This window comes from Sminthopsis crassicaudata, chromosome 5, assembly GCF_048593235.1.
Source record: "Sminthopsis crassicaudata isolate SCR6 chromosome 5, ASM4859323v1, whole genome shotgun sequence".
Taxonomy (NCBI): domain Eukaryota; kingdom Metazoa; phylum Chordata; class Mammalia; order Dasyuromorphia; family Dasyuridae; genus Sminthopsis; species Sminthopsis crassicaudata.
Genome location: NC_133621.1, coordinates 238,442,041 through 238,462,093, shown reverse-complemented (window position 1 = coordinate 238,462,093; position 20,053 = coordinate 238,442,041). Strand labels below are relative to the sequence as shown.

General features: G+C 32.7%; 1 protein-coding gene across 6 annotated transcripts in view; it reads left to right on the top strand.

The window, feature by feature from the left end:
• FGD4 (FYVE, RhoGEF and PH domain containing 4) overlaps positions 1-20,053 on the top strand; it is a 207,635-nt gene that overhangs the window by 159,708 nt on the left and 27,874 nt on the right. For 3 of the 6 annotated variants that reach the window (XM_074270586.1, XM_074270591.1, XM_074270590.1), the window contains exons 5-10: positions 432-521; positions 1,707-1,852; positions 3,675-3,831; positions 13,783-13,921; positions 14,342-14,400; positions 14,932-15,078. In XM_074270586.1, coding sequence (XP_074126687.1) covers positions 432-521; positions 1,707-1,852; positions 3,675-3,831; positions 13,783-13,921; positions 14,342-14,400; positions 14,932-15,078 — 738 coding nt within the window. Of the gene's footprint in view, positions 1-431; positions 522-1,706; positions 1,853-3,674; positions 3,832-13,782; positions 13,922-14,341; positions 14,401-14,931; positions 15,079-20,053 lie in introns of those variants that run through there. The other 3 variants (XM_074270592.1, XM_074270588.1, XM_074270589.1) reach the window with 3 other exon arrangements.

Here is a 20,053-nt window from a genome sequence, read left to right as displayed (position 1 = left end):
AGGCCTAGAATACTGTATTTCCTCATTTCTACTTAAGACTTTTTTCAAAACAGAACTTAGCTCTCACCTTCTCTAAAAGGCCTTCCTGATTTTGTGCTACCTATATATGGGAATGGATTGCTCTCTCTAACTGAGCTGATTTAGTCAGAAGATACAGAATGTTATCACAAGAGGTAATTGAGGTCTTATATTGATTTTAGATGAATGAGAGATCAAGGAGAGCAATTATTTGAATTTGACAAATTTTAATCCATCTATAATTTGACTTTAGTCAGATTTTTGATCAAATTTTTCTTGATGATTAAGAGAAGTTTGATGGATACCTTAAAAATAGTCAATTGCTTTTAATGGGGTGCACAGTTTTCTTCTTTATTCAGTGATTATTTAATGAGAAAAAAATGCCTTTTTTTTTTTCCTGATCTATTTTGTAGGAAACAGATGAACAGAAACGCCACAAAATTGCCACTGAACTCTTACTTACAGAAAGAGCCTATGTTAATCGACTTGACCTTTTAGACAAGGTAATCATTTTTGTTATCTGTTATTTATGTTATTTGACATTGTAGATAGTGTAAAATTTAGAATATTAAACTTTTTTTTTTTCAGTAAAAGAGTAAAGTTTTCAACTCTTTAGTTACTAGTAATTGCCTCTAGAAAATGTTTGATACTATCTGACTTTTGTGCGTATAGACTTGCTAGGTGTAAATATTTCTTCTCAACAAACATAGAAGCAATAAGTTCCTCTAGTTAATCATCATAGCACAACAAATGACATATGAACTGTGTGCTTCAATTCCATCTGTGGCAGTAAGTAGCAGGAACTAAAATTTTAATTAAAGACTTATAACAACCAATCATACAAAAGAGAGAGGTCAGGCCAGTAGAAGCGACAGAAAGTATGCCTATGTATATACACACATGTACATCTAAGAAGTAATTAATACCCATTAAGATCTCTAGGAGACTGAAGAAATCAACTGCCAAGTTGAAGCAAAAACCCTGAAGCCTAGGGAAATAATTTTTAGAAGCCAAGTAAGAAGAGCCTATCTATTCACATAGTGAGAAGGTAAAAATATCAACAGGCCCATAAACCAAATTAAGGCCATGCACAGTTACATACCATACTACATTAACAATTTTTATTAGGCATTAAATACCCTTTATAACCTTCCTCCTTCTTACCTTTCCTGTCATCTCATGTTTTACTCTTCTATCCATTGATATCCCCTCAGGTTGTTCTCTTCTTCTTGACCTTCTCATATGCCCAGATTCTTGAATTTCCTGGTTTCTTTCAAAACTTTTAGACTTCAGTTTCTGTGAGATCTTCCTAATTCTTCTCTCCAGTCACTTGAGCTATTCTTTATCAAGTTGTCTATTATCTGCTCTGTGACTTGTAGATGTAGCTATTAATTATATGTTTTCTTCTCCATTAGTATGTAAGATTTTTGGAGGCAGGAACTATTTTTGCTCTTTTTTGTAATCCTAAGCATATAACACATGATAACTATTTAATAAATGTTTGCTGCTTGTTATCCTTTTTCTGATATATTGTTTTAATCCTTTGAAATAGTATAAAATCTTTTCCAGAAGAAAATTAGGAATCAAAGCATGTTCTCCTGAACATAAAATGGTAGTTAATTCTTTTAATCATATTTTGTAAGGTTTTTAAGTATTCAGAAATGCTTATTCTGCTCTTTTGCTTTTAGATATTTTATTGCAAACTGTTGGAAGAAGCTAATCGAGGCTCATTTCCAACAGAGATGGTGAACAAGATATTTTCTAATATTTCTTCAATAAATGCATTCCACAGTAAATTCCTTTTGCCAGAACTGGAAAAACGAATGCAGGAATGGTAAGAAAAAACAATTTTTAAATATTGGATCTAAGTTTTGAGAGAACTGCCCTTGCTACTAAAACATATGGAGTTTATTTTCATTACCAAACCCCAAACAATAAAACCAAGCAGTCCTTCAGCAGAGTGTATTTTATGAAGCAAAGTTCTAGAGATCTGCCAGCCTTATTTATAGGTCAGTCTCTCAGTCTGCCACTTGATTCATTCCTATATTTAATTATCTCAAATTCCAGGGTGATCCAGGAATATGTTTGCATTTTTTCTTTGTTAATAAAATTCCAAAAAATCTCTGGTCACCTAAGATCATACTCTGAACACAGTTCTATAAAAACTATTTAATGAACTAGAGAAACTTCTTTCTCCATTTGCAGTTGCTCTTATCACTCTGTATTACCATTGAATCTCCTAGAATTGATTAAACATTACTTATCAGATGTGTAATTTATTAACAGTATAACCAATAATATTACAAAAGTATCAATAATTCTTTATACTTGTTTAACTATGAAGAAAAAAAATCACACTCAGAGTCACTTGAAAGTATGATTATTAATTGCTGGTGGGTTTTTTTTACTTTTAAAAACCCAGCCCCATCACTTAACCTTAACCCTCAAGGTTAAGAACTCTCAAGATTCCCAGATATCTCTTCCCAGTAATTCTCTTCAATCGTACTGCAGGATAAAGGCCAAAGTAGTTTTGTGAAGAAGGGAGCCAACTCTACCTTCTGGTTCTCTCTGTCTCTCTTGAGCCAAGAAATTAGTTGGGCTTCAGTTACTTCTCTTACCACTTCTCTTACCTCTTCTGTTACTACTCTTAATAGTTTCTCTTCAGACTCATAAGTTTCTCTTTATAAATCTTTTCATAGAACAAATTTTAAGATCATTAGGAAAAGAAAGAAATTTTGCCTACTCTTCTTTGTGTCTTTTTTCCAAAGTTGTCATAGAGCCTTATGGATCTCAGTGGATGTATGTTTTGTAGTAAATATTTAACAACTGCTACCCTGCTCTTCTCCCTTCTTTCCCCCCAAGAAAGAATGTATATTACACACTTCTAAATTTCATCTACACTATTGACATTTTTTCATCACATTGTTAAAGTTATAGATAATTAAGAAAAGAGTAAATCAAGCGCAGACTTGTAGCATTTGCTGATTTCCTAGGAGTAGCTGAAAGGAAAAAGAAAAAAACAAGTATATACATAATACCTATGATGTAACAGCTACTGTGCTAATTAAACTCTTTCACAAAAAAATTAATAATTCAAATTTAACAACTGAAGTGAGCCTATACTAGAGCTAGCTCCAGCATACTTCTTCTGTGGTTAAGCAATAAAAATATCCACTGCCCTTGACTTCCTTAGAGAGTTATAAACACCTTATAGAAAGCCAGTTACAATTGGAACTTATAGCTCCAATGAACTTAAAAGAGACAGTAATAGTTTCTGTAACCTCTACAGAAGAGACCTCTGAAATAGGGAATTACATATATGTATTTTTGCCCAGAAAGTACTGGGAAGTAACAGTGCATTGTAGCCCATCAAATCGTAATGTGGATATTTGCTGAAGGTGCTGCTGTCTCTGTTCTCCAAGTACTTTTAGATGAGAAGAGACAAAGCTGACTGGGATTCTAAGTTCCTTTATAACTTTGACTTCTACAATCCACTACAACCCTTAACAATACATGACCTGGAGGCATATCACTTTCTACTCCTGAAGTTCAATAGTTTTGCTATGAAGTGGGAAAAGGATGACTTCCCTACAGTTTTGTTAATTTTCTTCAACTATAAGAGAACTTAATAATTCATTTACTGCTTTGTTCCACAGGGAAACCACTCCTAGAATTGGTGACATTCTACAGAAGTTGGCTCCTTTCCTCAAAATGTATGGAGAGTATGTAAAAGGCTTTGATAATGCAATGGAATTAGTTAAAACCATGACTGACCGGATAGTTCAATTTAAATCAGTGATTGAAGAAATTCAGGTAACAGGGTTGACAAGTCTATACGTATTTTATTTATTATAGTGAATTATTTTTTAAAACTGGAAGATCCCTTTCAGGTATACAATTTTATGAACTTTTTCCCATTACTTGAAGTGTGAGGTCTAAAATTGTCCAAATTGCAAGAAAAACCATGGAAATAGAGCTCTAAGCTGAGAGCATTTTATTAAAAGGTTCATGGCTCCTTCTAATAAAGTGATCTCAGGTCTTCCTCATGATCTAAGATGCCTTCTTTCCCTAGGGCCTACAAAAGAGGTGTGAATACAAAATCTCATTGGTTGATCTTGATTTTGATGCTCTGGAAGTGTCAGAAATGATACATCAGTATGAGTGGTCACAAAATGGACAAGTCAAGTGTCAACTCTCCTGACTAAGTAGTCATAAATGGTTAACTTCTCATGTTGGAAAAGGGTGATTTGCAGATTCAGAAATAAATGGGGGGGGGGGGAAGGGGAGAATGACTTTCCATGTCACACTCATGATGGGCTTGGACATGGAATTTGAACAAAACAAAAACGGAGACAGCTTTGTCAGCATATTTGTAATTGTACAAATTCATAACTCTTAAGTGGTAAATGTTTGATCAAAGTTTGAAGCCTATTATAAAGGCCTAATATAGAAACCTATCTTATCTAATTATCCCTATGTGATTTATGTAAACTATATATGTATATTAATACTTGTGTGTATATTAATACTTGTTTATTCTTGTGCTATTAGATGACTGACTAAATGCATATTACTAAATGAATTTGTCACTAATAATTGCTAATAGTCACTACTTAACTTATTAATACTGATTGGAAAGGAGTAGGGGAGTAGGAATCCAAATGAATCATTTCTCATAAGGAACTCTTTTTAAAAGTTATTACTAAAACTTTTTATTTTCAAAACATATGCACAGATAATTTTTCAACATTGATCTTTGCATAGCCTTGTGTTCCAAATTTTCCTCACCTTCCTCTCATCCCTTCCCCTAGATGGCAGGTAATCCAATATATATTTGTTGAAATATATGTTAAACATGTTGAAATATGTTAAATCCAATATATGTAAACATATTTGTACAATTATCTTGTTGCACAAGAAAGATCAGATCAAAAAGAAAAGAAAATGAATAAGAAAATAAAATGCAAACAACAACAAAAAGAGTGAGAATATTATGATCTACACTCAGTTCTCGCAGTCTTCTCTCTGGATGTAGATGGCTCTCTTCATCATGAGATCATTGAAACTGGCCTCAATCATCTCATTGTTAGAAAGAGGCATGTCTATCAGAATGATCTACTGGTTATGCTCATTTCACTTAGCATCAGTTCATATAAGTTTCTCCAGGACTCTCTAAATTCATCATGCTGATCATTTCTTATGGAACAATAACATTCCATAACATATACCTAACTTATTCAGCCATTCTACAAATGATGAGCACCCACTGCATTTCCAGTGTCTTGCCACTACAAGAAGGGCTGCCACAAACATTTTAGCACATATAAGTCCTTTCCCTTCTTTAATATCTCTTTGGGATATAAGGCCAACAGCAACACTGCATAGTTCCAAATTGCTCTCCAGAATGGCTGGATCTGTTCACAGTTCTACTAACAATGTATTAGTGTCCCAGTTTCCTCCAACATTCGTCATTATCTTTTCCTATCATCTTAGCCAATCTGAGAGGTGTGCAGTGGTATCTCGGAGTTGTCTTAATTTGTATTTCTCTGATCAACAGTGATTTAGAGCACCTTTTCATATGACTAGAAATAGTTTTAATTTCTTGATCTGAAAATTGTTCATTTCCTTTGACTATCAGTTGAAGAATGGCTTGAATGCTTATAAATTTGAACCTATTCTTTATATATTTTAGACATGAGGCCTTTATCAGAAGCCTTAAATGTAAAAATTTTCCCAATGTATTACTTTCCTTCTAATCTTGTCTGCATTAGTTTTGTTTGTACAAAAACTTTTTAGCTTAATATAATAAAAATTATCTATTTGGTGTTCAATTATGAGGTCCAGTCCTTCATTGACCACAAATTCCTTCCTTCTCCACAGATCTGAGAGGTAAACTATCCTATGTTCTTTTAATTTGCTTATAATATCATTCTTTATGTCTAAATCATGAACCCATTTTGACCTTGTCTTGGTATACAGTGTTAGGTGTGATGTGAATCAATGCCTAGTTTCTTCCATACTAGTTTCCAATTTTCCCAGTAATTTTTGTCAAATACTGAGTTCTTATCCCAAAGTTGGGATCTTTGGGTTTGAAAAACATTAGATTGCTACAGTTATTGACTATTTTGTCATGTGATGCTAACCTATTCCACTGATCAACTAAATAGTTGGTACTTAACCAGTACCAAATGGTTTTAATGACCACTGCTTTTATAATATAGTTTTATGTCTGGCACAGCTAGTCCACCTTCCCTGGCATTTGTTTTTCATTAATTCCTTTTAAAGAAAAGTTTGGAAGTTTGATTGGTATGGCACTAAATAAGTTGATTAGTTTAGGTAGTATTTTCATTTTTATTATATTTGTTTAGCTTACCCATGAGCACTTGATATTTTTCCAAATGATTAGATCTGACTTTATTTGTGTGGAAAATGTTTTGTAGTTGTGTTCATAAAGACCCTGACTTTTTCCCATGGCAGATAGAGTCTCAAATATTTTATAATATCAACAGTTATTTTGAATGGAATTTCTTTTTGTATCTCTTGCTGCTGGACTTTGTTGGTAATATATAAAATGCTGATGATTTATGTGGATTTATTTTGAATCCTGCAAGTTTGCTTAAGTTGTGAGTTGTTGATTCTCTAGGGTTCTCTAAGTATAAAACCATATCATCTGTAAAGAGTGATAATTTGGTTTCCTTATTACTTACTCTAATTCCTTTAATCTCTTTTTCTTCTCTTATTGTGAGAGCTAACATTTCTAATACCATATTGAATAGTAATGATGACAGTGGGCAACTTTGTTTCACTCCTGATCTTATTGGATATGGTTCTAATTTGTCCCCATTATATATGATGCTTGCTGATGGTTTTAAATAGATGCTACTAATCATTTTAAGGAAAAGCCCATTTATTCCTATACTCTAGTGTTTTTAATAGGAATAAGTGTTGAATTTTGTCGAGTGCTTTCTCTGCATCTATTGAGATAATCATATGGCTTTTGTTAATTTGGTTATTGATATAGTCAATTATGCTAATAGTTTTCCTAATATTGAACCAGCCCTGTATTCCTCATATAAATCCTATTGGTCATTGTGTATTATCCTGGAGATGACTTTCTGTAATCTTGTTGCTAATATTTTATTTAAAATTTTTGCATCAGTATTCATTAGGGAGATTGGTCTATAATTTTCTTTCTCTGTTTTTACCCTACCTGGTTTACCTATCAGTACCATGTCTGTGTCATAAAAGAAATTTGGTAGAACTCCTTTCCTTATTTTTTCAAATAGTTTGCATAGTATTAGAATTAATTGTTCTATAAATGTTTGGTAGAATTCACATGTAAATCCATCTGGTCATGGAGAGTTTTTCTTAGGAAGTTGATTAATACCTTGTTCTATTTCTTTTTCTAAAATGGGACTATTTAAATTATTTCCTCTTCTGTTAGGCAATCTATATTTTTGTAGATATTACTCCATTTCACTTAGATTATCAAATTTATTGGCATATGTTTGAGCAAAATAACTCCTAATTATTGCTCTAATTTCCTTTTCATTGGTGGAAAATTGTCCCTTTTCGTTTTTGATACTATTTAATTTTCTTCTTTCCTTTTTCTAATCAATGTAACTTAAGGTTAATCTATGTGGTTTTTTTTTCTTTAATAAAACTAACTCTTAGTTTTATTTATTAATTCAATAGTTTTCTTATTTTCAACTTTATTAATCTCTCCTTTTATTTTCAGAATTTTAAATTTGGTATTTAGTTGAGGGCTTTTAATTTGTTCTTTTTCTAGCTTTTTTTAGTTGTAAGCCCAATTCATTGATATTTAATGCAAGTAAACATCTAGAGATATAAAATCTCCTCTAATAACTGCTTTGGCTGCATCTCACAAATTTTGGTTTATTGTCTAATTATTGTTATTTTCTTGGGTGAAGTTATTGATTGTGTCTATGATTTGTTATTTCACCCATTCATTCTTTAGGATTAGACTATTTAATTTCCAGTTAATTATTGGGCTATTTCTCCTGGTCTTTTATTGCATGTTTTTATTGCATCATGATCTGAGAAAAGTAACATTTACTATTTCTGTTTTTTTGCATTTGATTTTGAGGGTTTTATGCCAATTTTTATATAGGTTCCAGGAACTGCCAAGAAAAAAGTAAACTTTCTGTCTCCATTTAATTTTCTTCAAAGATCTATCATACCAAAGTCTTCTAACATTCTGTTTACCTCCTTAACTTATGTATTATTTATTTGTTTATTTTGTGGTTTGATTTATCTAGTTCTGAGAGAGAAAGATTGAGATTCCCTCACTAATTGTAGTTTTGCTGTCTAGTTCTTCTTGTATCTCTCTTAACTTTTCTAGGAATTTGGATGCTAAATTACTTGATGCATATATGTTTACTATTGATATTGCTTCATTACCTATGGTATCCTTTAGTAAGATATAATTTCCTTCCTTATCGCTTTTAATTAGATCTATCTTTTCTTTTACTTGATCTGAGATCAGAATTGCTACCCCTGCTTTTTTTACTTCACCTGAAGCATAATAGATTCTGCTCTAGCCCTTTACCTTCACTCTGTATGTATCACTCTCCTTTAAATGTGTTTCTTGTAAGCAGCATATTATAGGATTCTTGCTTTTAATCCAGTGTGCTATCCACTTCCATTTTATGGGAGAGTTCATCCCATTCATATTCACAGTTAAAATACCTAATTCTGTTTTCCTGACATCTTATTTACTCTAAGTTAAGCTTTTTTTCTTTCCTTTCCCTCTTCCCTCCTCCCCAGGATTTTGGTTCTGATAACTACCTTCCTCAAATAGCCCTTCCCCTTTAGAGTTTTCCCCTTTCTTTTCCCCTTTCCCCTCCCACTTTCATATAAAGTATGACAAGTTTCTCTATGAAACCAAATATATCTAATATTCTCTCTTTGAGCCAAATCTAATGAGTCAGACTCACACAATTTTCATCTCTGTTCTTTCTTTCCCTCAATTATAATTTGCCTCTTCATGAAATGTAATTTCCCTTATTTTACCTCCTTTTTCCTTTTTTCCATTCCAATCTCCTTTCAACTTCTAGTTTCTTTTTCATATTATCATAATAAAATCAAATTATACCCATACTCTCAAAGTATGCCCATAACAGAAAGAGTTCTTTCTTTTTTACCTTTTTATGCTTCTCTTGAATTGTGCTTAGAGATCAGATTTTTTGTTAAGTTTCTATATTTTCATCAGAAATAAATGAAATTCACCTATATAATTGAATGTCTACCTTCTTCCCTGAAAGATAATGCTTATTTTTATCTGGATAGTTTATTCTTGGCTGTAATCCTATTTCCTTTGCCTTTCAGAATATCAGATTCCCGGCCCTTCGATCCTTTAAAATGGAAGCTTCTAGGTTCTGGGTAATCCTGATTGTGGCTTCTCAGTATTTAAATTGTTTCTTTCTGGCTACTTGCAATATTTTTTTCCTTGGTGCGATAAGTTTTGAAATTTAGCCACAATATTCCTTGGGATTTTAATTTTGGATTTCTTTCACAAGGTGATTAGTGGATTCTTTCAATGGCTCTTTTACTTTCTAAGATATCAGGGCAGTTTTCCTTAGATAATGTTTAGGTTCTTTTTTTCCTCATTTTCTTTTGGAACTCTAATAATCCTTAGATTGCCTCTCCTAGATCTATTTTCCAGTTCAGTTTTTTCTAGAACGTATTTCATATTTTCTTCTATTTTTTTTTTTTTCAATTTTTGGTTTTGTTTGAGTGATTCTTGAAACCTTATTGAGTCATTTACTTCCGTTTCTTCAGTTCTAATTTTTAGTGTATTATTTTCTTCAGTTACCTTTTTTAGCTCCTTTTGTATTTGGCCAACTGAATTGTTTTGTTCATTGCATTTTTTCCCCTATTTCACAAATTCTGTTTTTCAATGAATTGGCATATTTTTCATATCTATTTTGTAAGGAGTTATATGCTTTTCCCATCCCTTCTTGAAAAGATCTCATTTCCTTTCTCCATTTTTCTTCTCTCTTTTAAGATCCTTTATGAAATCTTCCAAGGAAAACTTGTGAAATGGGGACCAGCTTATATCTCCTTTGGAGGCATTATCTGGAATTTATTTTCTTTTAGGAATCTCAGTCTGTTTTTCTCTCTCTCTCCATAAAAGCTATTTATGGTGATAAGTGGGATTTTTTTTAGTTTTTTACTTTTTTTTTTTTTTTTTTTTTTTCTTAAGGCTTGAGGTCTGCTCTTCATGCAGAGGAGGGGCAGCAACTTTAGACTGCCTTGAGGCAGTTCTGCTGACTAACTTTTGGTAATAGGTAATGGAGGTTAGGTCCCCCATTCTTCCTGGGCTCAGTGGTTTACAATTTGCCTTTGTAGCAAATCTGCTAGATCACCTACTTGCAACCAGGATAAAGTAGCTGAAGAGGCTCAGCGAAGATTCCCAGGTGCTTAGAAGCTGCAAAGCTCTGACTCCCCACCCCAGCTCCTATTTGGCTCAGCAGACTGTCCCCCTGCTCATTTGAAACAGACCTGCTCTGAAGTTCTTCCAAGGTATCTTCTTCTGGAAATATGTTGTACTCCAAATATTTGTGGGTTCTATGACTCCAAAACCAGAAAGAAGGTCAGAGGAAGTCACAGAAAGTTGTGTCTGCTCTCTGCCATCTTGGTTCCACCTCATAAGAAACTCTTAAGAATAATACTTTCCAAATGAATGGATGCCCATCATTTGGAGAATGGTTGGGTAAATTATGGTATAGGAATGTTATGGAATATTATTGTTCTGTTAAGAAATCAATACAGAAAGGCTTGGAGAGACTTACATGAACTGATGCTGAGTGAAATGAGCAGAAGCAGGAGATCATTATATGCTTCAACAACAATGCTGTATGAGGATGTATTCTGATAGAAGTGGACATCTTCGACATGATGGACAGAATCAGCTACCCAAAGAAGGAACACTGGGAAATGAGTGTAAACTGTTTGCATTTTTGTTTTTCTTCCTAGGTTATTTTTACTTCTGAATCCAATTCTTCCTGTGCAACAAGAAATTTGGTTCTGCACACATATATTGTATCTAGGATATTATTAGGTTCTTACTAAGTGCTAATAAGTTTTTACTTGTGAATTCCTGGGGAAGAGCTTAGGAGGAGCAAGTTCATTGGTTGAAGTAATTTTTTCCAGAAGCCCTTGCATTATCCCACGCCCATTCTCTGGGAGGATAAAAGAGGGCAGCTCTGGAGCAAAGAGAGTTTTGTCTGGACAAGACTTGAGGCTGCGCTCTGCAGGAAGGGAAGTCGGATCTCTACAGGAAGAAGAATCTGTCGGAGAGATTTGAGTTGACACAGCAGATCTCCTCCCAGAGAGTGATCTGGAGACAACAGCACATTACAACCAAGTTTTTAAGCCTCCCTTCCCATGATTTTTATAAGGAAGGGAGAACCTAATATCTCATTATCTCATCAGCACTTAGTAAGAACCTAACAGGATATATTAACTAGGATATACTTTAACATGTATGGGACTGGCTACCATCTAGGGGAGAGGGTGGAGGGAAGGAGGGGAAAATTCGGAATAGAAGTGAGTGCAAGGGATAATGTTGTAAAAAATTACCCATGCATATATTCTGTCAAAAAAAAGTTATAATTATAAAATTAATAAAAAAGAAAGTATTTTTAAAAAAAAGAAAAGACAACACTAATTTATGCTAAAAACCCTATAAAATAGAAGTATAGAGGAACTTTAAAAAATCTACTACAGTTTTTTTCTTTTTTTCTAGATCCAATTTTTCTTGTGCAGCAAAATAACTATATAAATATGTATACATATATTGTATTTAACATATACTTTAACATATTACATGTATGGGACTATCTGCCATCTAGGGGAGAAGGTTGGGGGGAAGGAGGGGAAAATTTGGAACAGAAGGTTTTGCAAGGATCAATTGAAAAATTGCCCATGCATATGTTATGTAAATAAAAAGCTATAATAATTAAAAAAAAAAAAAGAATAATACTTTCCATAGTCTGTTCCCATATCAAAGAAAAATCTCCCTTTTCTTCCATTCCTTTATAAATTTGCATAGTGTTTCCTCATCAATCAATCAGCAGATATTTATTAAGTTTCTGCTATAGTTGTTTTCTTCCTGGCCTCTAGTCTACAAGTTAGTTTATCAAAATGACTTTGGAATGTTAAAGTCTTACAAAGTTTTCCAAGACCTAGTGTTTGTAGTATTATTTTTTGTATTTCATGGAGGATATAAACATGTTAAGAGATGATTTGTTTTTGTATTAGAATAACTATGAAATAGACTTAATATATACTTTGATTCTTTAGTAGATCTGTGATGTTGCTGATGAGGAATTTTTTTCCCCATCTATCCATGATAACAATTGTGTATCTTATATAACTATAAGAGTGTCTAATATGAAAGGGAGGGTGGCACATGGGTTAACTATTTTGTTTATTTTTGTTCTTGTTAAATGTTTAGCTTCATCTAATTTTTTTCTTTTGGTTAAATAAGAATGAACTGATAAAACCATATCCATTTCTGATACCTGGAATCTTTTTACGGCTTGCTTTGGTGGAAACAATGCCAGTACTCTAGAGAAATTGCCATTCCCCAGGGATCTGGGGACCTAAACAGTCTCCTTTGGAATCTAAGCACAGATGGTAGTCAAAGTAATGGACATGATTTGACTAGCCTGGAATATGCTACCTCCTGTCTCTCCTTCAGTTCATTTTTTTTTTGGTAGGAAAAGGTTTTGTTTTCTTTTTTTATACTTTGCCTAAAGTGGATCCCTTGAAGTATTTTCATTTGGTTTATTTCCATTTGATTATACTTGTATGCACTAAAACATCTTTCTGCTTTACCTTAAAGAAACCATTGTGAAAACCAATATCCTTATATATATTTAAGAACAATTTTAAATGATTTTCTTGTTGATCATATTATACGTTTCTACTAAGCGGAAATAGCTTTTTAGTTTAATAGAATCTACTACAAAATTAATAGAATTCTTAATATAATTGTCTTAGTGTAATGGTCCCCAATTTTTTATGTTATCTTAAAATCTTTTGTATATTTTAAAATTTTAAAAAATTTCCACCAATAGTAAACGTGAAAAAATAAAATTAATTGGAATTCAGAGGAACTTGTTATAAATCCTTTTTCCTCCCCTTATTTACCTGATTGACTTTGAACAAGTAATTTGTTCTTCTTTTTCCCTCAGGTTATGTAATGAGATTAGACTAGATAAACTCTAAAATCCCTTTTAGACTGTAATCTTATGACTTCTGAAATTATCTTAGTGAAACTTTTTCTTCATTGGTATCTAATAATTGGGGAGGGAGGAAATTGTCAACATAGCTTTTTTTTTAAGAAAGGTAACAAATTTTTCATCTTTTAGTTTCTAGGAAAGATAAAGAGCTTATTTGATAAATGTCTTGTCAGATGAATTATATGTTCAGACATGAAGGTAATAGGTATTAAGAAAATTTATCATCATAGTAGACTATGAGTCTCATTAAAGAGATTTTCCTTGCTAAAAAAGCTCTGGAAAATAACTTATTTGTCTTTACCAAACTTTTAGGCTAAAGTAAGAAATGGTTACTAGTTACCAGAACTTCTAATGTTGAAAATTCATTTTGTCTTCTCTTCTGCCTACCTTATGTGTTGCGCCAAACTTATTTTAGATTAAATGAATAGGAGGAGGTGAAAGTTTTCTTTAAAGTATCTTTTCTCTCTCTCTCTCTCTCTCTCTCTCTCTCTAGAAACAAAAGATCTGTGGGAGTTTAACACTGCAGCATCACATGCTAGAACCTGTGCAGCGAATTCCTAGATATGAGTTGCTCCTTAAAGATTACTTAAAGAAATTGCCCCCTGATTCCCTAGACTGGAATGATGCTAAAAGTATGTAGCTATTTATTTTTACATGATAAGATAACCATTTAGTTTTAGCAGAGAACAGGATTAGTGGAAAGTCTTGAACTAGACTATGATTTTTTGCTAGGATGATAAGCTTCAGAAGAGGAAAAATTTTACCAGTTTTGCTAATTTTATACTCTATGCTTAGCTAGAAATCTTAAAAGTGAGAGCCTTATCCAAGACCGTACTTCCCACCCCCTTATTTTTAAAGTAATTTAAATTGGAACTTGATTCCCAATTAAGTAAATTGACCTTAAACTTGGTAGCTTCTTGTATCACTTTGATCCCAAATTTCTAACTTATCTGTTGTTTTATGTACTAGCCTACTGGCATAATACAGCATTTTGTGGAGGAATAAAACATATATTTTTTTTTTTTTGCTTTTCTGATTTTCTCTCCTTATAGAATCACTTGAAATTATCTCTACAGCAGCAAGTCATTCCAATAGTGCAATACGGAAAATGGTAGGTGGTTTTGAGAAGGGAAGAAGCCTGGTTAATAAATTATTTTTACTTCATCCTTTTGTAGGGTTAGACTCCTGCAAAAGTATTTCAGTTTATCAGACAAAAACATTGACCACATTTTTCATCATTGCTTCCTGCTATATTTATTGTCATAGATGAATTTCATTTTTAATTCTTTTGGATCATAGAACCTGAGCTGTAAGGTATCACAGAGACCGGTTCCCTTATTTTTAAGATGGGGAAACTGAGACATTCTGGAAAGTTAAATGCCTTACACCTTAGGTCCCTAAACTCCAAAATCAATGTACTTTTACATTGCACCCAACCAGCTCCCCACTTTCCTCCCAAAATTTACTGGTGATTTTTATTGGTTGCTTGCTTATTTGTTTAAAGGTTTAATAAAGCAGTTGTTAATGTACTTTTCAATCTTCTATTTCACTAAACATATTCATGATTTATTTGACTACCAGCTAAAGTGAATTAGGAATTATGATTTTTTTTAAATTTCCATTTGTTCTTTGACTTCACTAGGATAATCTTAAAAAGCTGTTAGAGGTTTATGAGATGTTGGGAGAAGAGGAAGACATTGTTAATCCCTCAAATGAGCTTATACGAGAAGGACAGATCCTTAAGCTTGCTGCTAGAAACACTTCAGCTCAGGAACGTTATCTTTTCTTAGTAAGTATCACTTTGTTTATAGAGCACTGAAATTCTCAGGTACATATTTAGATTAAATAGAGCTCTTGCTTATGAGAATTATATCAGTATATTCTTTGTATTATGTGGAGAAATCAAGTAGTTTAAATAAATGCTTTCCTAGGAAATTGAAGTATGTACCCTTGTCATTGAAACTTTAGCAAACTTTGCCTTATTTCAGCATTTTTTATAAAGATCTTTTTAGGATGGATTATTCACTTCCTTCTTTAAGAATCTACTGAAAATAATTTAACCTTTACTTGAGGATTCATTTTTATCATTATACATTATATCAGACATATATATGAACTTCTGATTTGGACATAAAAGATTTTTAACTTTATATACTGTTTATTTGTCTTATGAGCTCATCTAATCATTGTCTGGCTATAATTTTTTTTTTTACCAAAATTATATTTATATTCATATTTAGTCTTTTTATGTGTTTTGAATTTGTGGTAGAATATATGACATCCCAATCTATAAACCTATTTCTTAACCAACTTCATGTACATTTTCCCAGACTTTCTTTTCAAGTTCGTGATATTGAATTTATCAAATGCTAGACTTTTTTTTTACATGCATTTATTTCTAAATTGTGATATGTCTAATCTGTTCCATTGGGTTTTTTTTTCATGACAATTACTGGTTTTTTAGTTTGAGATATCACAATCTGAGTCCACTTTTCCTATCTTTCCTGTTTTTGCTTCATATCCCCTGTATATTTATAACTTATAACTATATACTATGAGGTAAAACGATGAGGTAGTGCAGAGAATTGTGGAAATTCCCTTTTGATCAGAGGCACAGGTTTTTTGTGAAAGAATTTACAAACCCAAAGAGTTTTAGGTGGCAAAAATGGAAGTTTATTGTTGGATGAGAAGTCAGCTTTGCTAAGTGGCAAAGTCCTATTAGGAAAATGGAGGCTGGTACTGAGAAGAGAATGTCTTCTCAGTGGGCAGGATCCTGGCACCTATATCAAGGCATAGTCCAGCTTTGGACATTCTGCAAAGAAATGATAAACAGAAACCTATTATATGAGCAGATCTTGGGGGTCGGGGGCAGCCTGAACTGATCAGACCAGGATCTCCCAAATGAAATTGCTTTGAAGGCTTCCTCAGCCTGAATTTGAATTGAGATCTGGAATGTTCTAGAAATGACCCAGCCAGATGAGGCCATTTAACTTGTCTGGGGAGACATGCCTCCCAGAAGGGTCTGAGACTCGAATCTCTCTTCTTTACAGATCAAAGCGTACACAATTTAGAGTGTTAATTTTACAGTTTGAAGGGAACACAATTTCACACCCCACATCCCACCATCAACTAACTATATATATTGCTTAGGCCAATCCAGTAATTCCTGCTCTCAATAGAATATCATGAGACACTCATGGATCATAAATAATTTTACTTAGATAAATAATGAAGGGTAAGTTATACTAAGAAAAATGTTATTTATATATTGAATTACTTGCCATCTAGGGGAGAGGGTGGGGCTGTGCAAAGATCAATGTTGATAAATTATCTATGCATATGTTTTGAAAATAAAAAGCTTTAATAATAAAAAAAGAAAGAAAAATATTATTTAAGTAAAACAATTCCTCTGCCTCTTCTTCTTCAATTGTGTCTAACTTTTCATAGTCCCAAGGAACATTCTTTCTACGTGGTTTTCTTGACAAAGATACTGGAGTGTTTTGCCTTTTTTTTTTTTTTTTTTTTCCTTTTAATTAAGGCAAATAGAAGTTAAATGACTGGCCCAGAGTCACACAGCTAGTAAATGTCTGAGACCAGACTCAGGAAGATTCAAGTCTTCCTGATTCTTGTTCCAGATCTCTATTCACTGAATCACCTTGCTTCCTCTTAGCAAACAGAGGTTAAGTGACTTTCCAAGCTCACAAAGCTAGTACATAACTGTGTTAGGTTAGATATTTAAATCAAGTCTTACTCTAGAAGCAGCACTCTATCCACTGAACAATTTAGCTGCCTCTTCAAGTTATCACAGATTAAGTCTTTTATGTGTCAGGTGATAATGAAGCCAAATTAATGATAATCCCAATAATGGCTTTGTTTTCCCCTTATGGAAAAACTGGATAAACCTATATAAAATAGATGTTGCTTCTACCACAACTTGACATGTTTAACCTTTTATTCTTAGTCCAAAAAAATTTGTCCAGGATCCTTTTAGTCATTTGATCAGTAGACAATTATATTATCATTTTTACTACATGATAATATTCAATGATGAACATTAATTGTTTATCTAATTAAATTAAGGCTTAAATTTTCACAAAAAAAATTTGGTTTATGTATGCATGTATCTTGGTTAATTAAGAAATAAGAACAAGGTTGGACCTTTGATTCCACTGATATTGCTAAATGAAGCAAATTCTCGGATTGTCAATGTATTTTATTATTTTAAATGGAATTTCTCCAGTTCTTCCTTTGTTAATAATACTAACTTAATTTTGAGATTTTTATTTATTCTTGCTAATTTCCTGAGACTACTAATTATCTTAATTTTTTCCTTAATTCTCTGGGATTCTCTAAATAAAACTTCACATTGTTAGATGATTTCCCCTCCTCTCACTATATTTAATAGTAATAGTAATAATAGTTAAATTATATAACATTTACTGTGAATGAGGAACTGTGCTATTATTATAGTCATCTTATTTTATCCTTACAATAATTCCTGGAAGGTAGATGGTGTGATGAAACTCAAACAGAAGTTGTTACTCCACCTACGATAATGCAGCTAGTAAGTATCTGAGGTCACATTTAAACTCAGGAATTCCTAAGTCCATATTTGATACTCTTTCCACTCTATACTATACCTTACTGCCTATTTATTTCTTCAATTCCTTTTACTGTTTTTCCATAAACAATAATAAAGATAGGAATCTAAGATCCCAGTTTATTCAAATAATGTTTGTTCTTAGTTTTAGATACATTTTAAGGAAAGGTTATCCCAAATTTCCCTCCAAACAATTTTAGATAACTCCTTCAAAATGAATTCTGTAGCAGCAAAACTCATAAAACGAAAAAGTGAAACAGTTTTTCAGCTCAAGGCCACTTATAGGTTGGCAAAAAAGGTCTCTTGCACCAGGGTGACAGCAGAGCTCAGTCTGCACCAGCCCAGGCTAAGTCTCAGCAAATCAGCACTTGATCATAACTGAATCAGCTACAAGAGTGACTGCTTCCAGAGCTCTCACCCCACAGATAGTAAGGAGAACAGATAGCTAGTCAGAAGTAGATTCCTGGGGTCCCTTTGCTGGCACCAGAGGCAGGACTCTGTTGTATTACACATACTCAGAATAAGATGGAGGATTAGCATATCAGAGCTTATGACTATTGGAGAACCAGGGACCCTAGTCACAGTCCCTGTGTGTAAAAGAATATTTGTGGTTGCTCATAAATAAGAGCATAGTCCAGAAAAGTGGTAAACACATCTCTTCTTGGAAGGTTGGAATATACCAGCTTGCTTATAAACTCCTAGAACTACCTCTGAAAACAGGTACATAAAAAACCTGAAAGAAAAAACCTGAAGGTTGGAACAGCACTCCCTCAGGGCCAGAGCTCAATTTTAATATGAAGTTGAGAAATAGGTTGGGAAAAATAAGCAAACAACACAAAAGGTCCTTACCATAGAAAGTTACTGTGACAACAAGGAAAAGTAAAACACAAACTCAGAAGACAACAAAGTTTCAGAGAAAAATGTGAATTGATATCAAGATCAAAAACTATTTTTTTAAAGTCTAATAAAAGAGGTAGAGGAAAAATTGGGGAAAGAAAGAAATTACATGTAATGATGCAAGAAAATCATGGGAAAAAAGAGTCAACGACTTGGTAAAAGAAGCAGAACAAAAAAGCACTGAAGAAAATAACACCTTGAAAAATAAAATAGTCCAAATAGTAAAAGAGGCACAAAAATCCAAAGTAGAATTGGCTAAATGGAAAAAAAGATGTACAAAAATTAAATGAATAAAAAAGCACCCTAAAATATACAAGCAGTCAAATGGAAAATGAGGTACAGAAGCTGAACAGAGAAAATAATTCTTTAAAATTTAGAATTGGACAAGTAGAAGCTAATGAGTCCAGGAGACATCAAAAAACAATAAAGTAAAATCAAAAGAAGAAAAAAAAGAAGAGAACAAAAGAAAATGTAAAGCATCTAACAGAAAGACAACTGACCTAGAAAATAGATCCAGAAGAGATAATTTAATAATTAATGAATTACCTGAAAGTCATGATCAAAAAAAGGGTAGAATCAGTTTTGGAAAAATTATCAAGGAAAACAGCCCTATTATATTAGATCCAGATGATAAAATAGAAATTAAAAGAATTCACCAATCATTTCCTGTATAGGAGATAAAATAAAAACTCTCAGGAATATAGCCAAATTTAAGCACTCCCCAGTCAAGATAAAAATATTGCAAGCAATCAGAAAGAGAAAATTTAAATATTGTAGGGCCACAGTCAAGCTAACACAAGATTTAGCAGTTCCTCTATTAAAAGTTTGGAGGGCTTAGAATAAAATATGCCAGAAGCTTTGGAACTGGGATTAGAAACAAAGCCCATCAGTTAGTGAATGATCAAAAAAGTTGTGATATAGAATGGAATAATGTGAAATAATTCTATGGTTTAGAAATGATGAATATAAGTACAGGTAAGTTATATTAACTAATGCAGAGTAAAATAAGCTGTACCAAAAAAACAATATCCATAGTAACTATAACATTTCAAATAGAACACCATTAAAATATTTGAAACTGCATGCAGTGATAATGGCTGATATGGAAATATGTTTTGTATGATTTCACTTGTATAAATGATACCATATTGCTTGCCTTCTCAGTGAATGGGGGAGGGGCAAAAAAGGAGAGAAACAATTTGAAACTCAATTTTTTTTTTTTTTTACAAATAGAATGATAAAATTTAAAAAGGAAACTGCTATGAAT